The sequence below is a fragment of the Atta colombica genome, unplaced genomic scaffold (genome assembly GCF_001594045.1).
Source record: "Atta colombica isolate Treedump-2 unplaced genomic scaffold, Acol1.0 scaffold66, whole genome shotgun sequence".
Lineage (NCBI taxonomy): Eukaryota > Metazoa > Arthropoda > Insecta > Hymenoptera > Formicidae > Atta > Atta colombica.
In genome coordinates this window covers 690,918-696,837 of record NW_017259557.1, presented here as the reverse complement: position 1 = coordinate 696,837, position 5,920 = coordinate 690,918, and the positions used below count along the sequence as shown (strand labels likewise).

Here is a 5,920-nt window from a genome sequence, read left to right as displayed (position 1 = left end):
TTTATATGTGAGAGAGAGAGAGAGAGAGAGAGAGAGAGAGAGAGAGAGAGAGAGAAAGAGAGAGAGAGAGAGAAATTAACATAAAGCTTTTCAAAATACAAAGTTGTTCTATGACTATCATATCTATGAGATAAATTCCCAAAAAAATTCTCTTCATGTACTATTGTATCTTTTATTTCGCATATATCATATTATCATATATTCTAACAATAAATTTGAGACAGTTTTATACTTTCATCACAAAGCCGCAAATATAAATATAAATATTTAATTTAACAATTCATAAGTTACTTAGATTTTTCCTATTCTGCCGTATATTTAGATTGAAGAGATGAAACTTTTTACATAATTATCAAATAATATAATTATTAAATAATATATTACATTTTATAATTTTAATTTTTTTATCACAATATACATAAATACAGATCCGCAACGAAAAATCAACAGAACATATTACGGATAGTCCTCTTGAAAATATAGAAAATATAGAAAATATAGAAAAAGAACTTCCCGCCGAATTAGAGTTATGCGATAAAGAAGAAGTTCCCAATAGAAAAGAACTTCCCGTTAGAGAAGAACTTCCCGCTAGAGAAGAACTTCTCGAAGTGAAAGAATTTCAATTATTACTTGGTCAATCATCAGATAATATTCGTAATTTTTACTCTCCTGATCGTGAATGCGAAATAATTTATGATCTTCTAAAAAAAAGAATAATTGATACATCATAGTATATACAAATTTATTTCTTAATGAGATACTAACTTCAAAAAACAAACTCTGAAGGAAATTATTATTTTATTGATAAACTATGACACGTTGACACATTCTTACATACTGCAATTCAATGTCGCACATATGTACATAAATTTTTGTAAAGCAATATTGTTTTAATTACACGTTAGTCTAATTCCAACGATGTTGTTCTTCTAATCACTCTATTAGTTTGTAACTTCCAATTTTGTACGTACAAATTCCAAAACTTTTGTATTAAACAAATATTGCGATTAATTTGAAAATTCTAGACGCCACTTAGATCTAAAAAATGTTAGAAGAACATATTAATTAAAAAAATTGTTGTTTGTGATATAAATTTCAAACTGCAGACACATATTAATACATATACTTTAATTTTGGAGGATTTTCGAATGGGATAAAAGTTATTGTATTGTATGTGATATTCTTCTAAAATTATTGCGTTCAACCAATAAACAGAATGTAAGACCATATAAGATCCACCCCTTAAGCGGATTCAAGGAATTAATATTACCAACTAAATCATGTAATTTTCGTTTTACAATTACTTTTTTCTTTTTTATAAATTCCAGAATTTTTTATCACAATTAATCTATACGTATTAATATGTGATACGTAAATTATTTGTGTATACATCCTACACTACGACTAATCGTTTTTAGGAGGCCCTTAAGAGGCATAGAATGTATAAACATATAAAACATATTTTTGGTCTATCTAATAAAAACAAAGTATAAGTTTAAATTTAAGATATAAAAATTAACAAAATCTCAAATGAAAACACATTAAATGAACCACTACGCCTGAATCGATTACCAAATGATAATTAAATTTAAGTAAATTGTTAACCTTCTTTGTACAAATATGTCCAGATATATACACTTAAAGTTCTATTAATTATATTGTACGTTAAGCATATAATTAATATTTATATAAATTTTTATATAACTTTATCTTACATAAAAGTTTATTTACATCATTTTTTATGAATATCACATATTTTAAATATATATATAGATATTAAATATACATATACATATAGACATATTTGTGTATAAATAATTGTACATATATATATATACATTATTTAATATCTATACATACTCTATAAGTAATAGAGCTTTTACAACGTTTTCTAAATATTTATTTATTAAGTTAGTTCTTGACATAACGATTAATCACATTATTCATAAAACATGTGCGCCAATTGTGTTGATATTAAGTAGATGATTTGTTTATGACCAAATGTTACTTCTGATCAGTTATTCACTGATAAAGGAGTAATTTTTTTCTTCGATATTTCATAGTTTAGTATCATTAATTTGTATTTATATCTTCATTTTCAAATAGATATCAAAAATAAGTAATTTTCAGAAATTCTTTTTCATTTATTTAATATTAAGAAAAGAACTTTATCTTTTTCAATATACTGAAAAAAAACAAAATATTCCATGAGTCAATTTTAACATGACATTTTATGTATCACTTTATGTATAAATTTTACATATGTTATTTACCTTTTACGAATAATATAAAATAAAGGCACTAGAATACATATACAAAGTAGGCAAGATGGCTTTAGTACTGAAAGGAATTCAAGTATTAGACAAAAAAATAAAAATAATGTAATATGATGCAGTTTTATATAAGAAATATCACGACAAATGAAGCCACTAATTAAGCGACCTAATAAAATAAAAATCTTTGATTGACAATAGAACAACAAATTACTTTTTGACAGATTGTTTAGAAACCTATCAGATAATCAATTATTTAAAAAATTTTTAATATGTCTTTAAATTTAATTAAATTTGGATGAAATTTTGTTTTATACGTAACCAAAATTAATATTTTATCATTTCAATATACTGTATTTTTTATTGTAACGTAGTATATTTCTCATCCGTTTACATACTTTCTAAAACTTTTAGAGTAAAATCTTAATGTGAAGAGTGAAATCTCTTTTAAAGATTAAAATTGTGCCACTCTTTTTTAAGACTGACTCAATTTTCATTCTTTACAGTTAGATTCCATTTCAAAAATTTAGAGATAAAAATATATAATTTTTACCTACCAATTTTATCTATCACTTTCTCGATTGTAATTGTTTTTATATATTATTAACATTCATCAGGTACCATTTGTAGCTAAAACAGTAATTACTATTGCACAATTTTAATATTACCAGCACTACTTACCTTCGCACAATTTTAAAAATACTATAAAAAATTATGATTTATCATGGAAAGTCAGATAATATGATGAATCTTTTTATGGTACTTGATGAAGGTTAAAGACTGTAGCAAAACTGTTTATTCAAACTTAGACAGACGAAGAATAAAAACGTTCATATACAAGAAATATTTTTTTTTATTATTATAATCAATCTTTATACGCCCTTATTTTCAAATGTTTTTAATTAAATGAGAGAAAGCCTATATTCGGTCTCATTTCGAATGTATGTAAAATAATTTATTATATTTATATTGAACATTTGTGTGTGTCGTTAAAAAGGTAAGGTTCAGTATTTCTTTTATTTTATCTCCTGTTATCTTTTTCTTCAAATGTCTTTAATTTTTGAAAGTTCAACTTTTTTTACTTTAAATTGTAGTCTAAAAATTTTGATTACGAGCCGTGTGATAAAGATTAAAAGGCATACAAGAATATTTTGGAATCTATTGGATTAAATAAATTAATGAATGGTCTTAGATTTAACAAGAACTATAAATTTAACAGAACTATAAATATTAATCGATGAATGAAAATCGAAGACATTACAAATTATGTCACAAATAAATTCAAAATGCAAATAACGATTAAAGTAATTGTTAAATTTGTTATCGTACCAAAAAAATGTAATTATGTTAAAACTATAAAATACGAAAATTAGCGCTATTATAATTTGATTACCGACGAGGTAATGATAATTTTATAACAAATAACGTGTTTCTCTACCTGAGATTTACATTCAATACCAGTGGTCCAGTCGCAAGCCTGGAAGACGATTCTATACTAATGCAAATTTGTGAAAAATCGTGTGAGCGGATCTATCGCTGAAATTTCAGTCTTTTTCGTTTATCGGGTGGCTTTGTGTAGTATCTTCTGAACACCGACCGCAACGAAGACTAAGGGAAAAATATTGAGCAAATCTTACATATTTGTAGTATGGACGATTTAAATTAAAAAATAAATATTTTTAACTAAACATGTATTTATGGATCAAAATGTTAATTAACAGAAGAATAGAAGATAGAAAATAAAATTCATTGGATATAGGATTATTTTATTCCAATAAGATTGAGAGGCAATATGCAAACTGTGTAAAAAGATTAACTATGTAAATTAAGAATTCTGAAAAAAAAAATATTTTAATTTAATCAGACTTTAAACTCATAAGGAGAAGTAAATATATTTTAAGTATATTCAACAATTAAGGGAATTCATTAAAGAAAGCTTTATACCGGAGTTTATGCATAATTGAATCTAATTTCTTTATTGCATTTCTAATTTTTTTTATCATTCCTTGGATGAAGGATTTTCGATTCAAATTTAGATAATAATATGATTGATGCGAGCAGCAATGCTAGCAGTGATATAACTATAAAGAAAATGGGACGTCAAAAAGCTTTATCAGCATTTAATTTGGAAGATAATATGAATGGATTAAATGCTTCTAACAAATAATTATGCGCCATACATTTTTTTTAAATAAATGTAAATAGAACTAACAAATTAATATTATTTTTCTAATATAATACATGTGGTATTATGTAAAACTTATTTTATTATTAAGCGTTTTATTAATTATTAGTTATATAATATATAACCCATCAAATGCAAATTAATTTTTTTAATCTTATTATTGTGTCACAATATTTTAAGAATCGTATATAATAAGGCCACACAATATTTTAATAACTGTATATAATCATTATAGCTTCCATAACCATTAATTTGCAAATACACTGTATTAGCACAAATAATGTATTAAATTAAATGTATTGTTTGCATTTCTTTCTCACTAATTACGTACGACAAATAGAAATTTAAAAATATTAAAAAACTTAAAAAATATTAAAAATATTAAAAATGTAAAGGCAAATTTTATTTTTATCTCTTATTCGCATAAATAGTTACTAAAGAAATATAAATTAATTGTATAAAGAAATAAGTAAATAATAAAAAATAGATACCTTGTATATAAATAACAAAAAACAAGTACATTATACATAATTATACAATTTATAAATAATTTTTATCAGTTTCTTTGTATAAATTGAGTTATTTAGAAAAAAAAGATAAAAAGATGTCACTGTTAAAAATTTATTTGTAACCAAATTTGTTTTCTCATTTAGTATCTATCATTTAGTATCATAAATAATACAATTATATTACATTATATGTTATTTGATTATCTCTTATTGTATACAATAATATATAGTATAATGCACTTGTTTTCATAAGTTCTTTTGCAAGCTTGTTTTCATTATTTTACGTTATTAATCCAGATATCGTTTAATTTTTGATAGAGGAATAGGTATATATATTTATATGTTGTGTGTTAATTCCTTTTTTATTTTTTTATTTTTAATATTTTAGGAAATGAGTTTTTTACGCATTAAAGGAGCGGAATACAATAGAGATTTGTAGTTATGTAACCCTACAATATGCTCGTAGTCTTACAATATGTTTTAAAGCAGAGATTTTCTGTTTTGTCTAGCTATCTAAAATTTATTGGAGATCACCCACAACATATGTCAAGGTCGCGATGTTCCTTACAGTGACTATTAAACAGATTTTAAAATAGGGAATTGTCGTTATACAGGGTGTCCCGTAAATTTTAGCCAATCGCTCTTGTGAGATAGAGCGGACTAATCTGATTCGAAAAGTTTTATAGTTAACAAAATATTAATTACTAAAAATTGCCAAATATTGATCTTGAATAATGTTTTACTCAAATATTACTATCAATTTTAAGATTGCAAGAGACAAAAATCATTAATTTTTTTCTCATAGAACGCTAAGAATTTTTTCAGAATTTTTTCAGAACTTTTTAATACTGCATTTTCTTATTTTTACCACATAGAATACTGTATTAAAATTTTTTTTTAAATTCTTAGAATTTTATGAGAAGAAAATAAATTAGACTTAGTTTAGTCCGGTC

General features: G+C 23.9%; 1 protein-coding gene across 1 annotated transcript in view; it reads left to right on the top strand.

Moving 5' to 3' along the window:
* The window catches only part of LOC108692214, a 6,150-nt gene extending 1,710 nt beyond the window's left edge, over positions 1-4,440 (top strand). The window contains exons 4-5 of the mRNA XM_018200389.1: positions 429-654; positions 4,310-4,440. Coding sequence (XP_018055878.1) covers positions 429-654; positions 4,310-4,440 — 357 coding nt within the window. The remainder of the gene's footprint in view (positions 1-428; positions 655-4,309) is intronic.
* Positions 4,441-5,920: the final 1,480 nt, after the last annotated feature.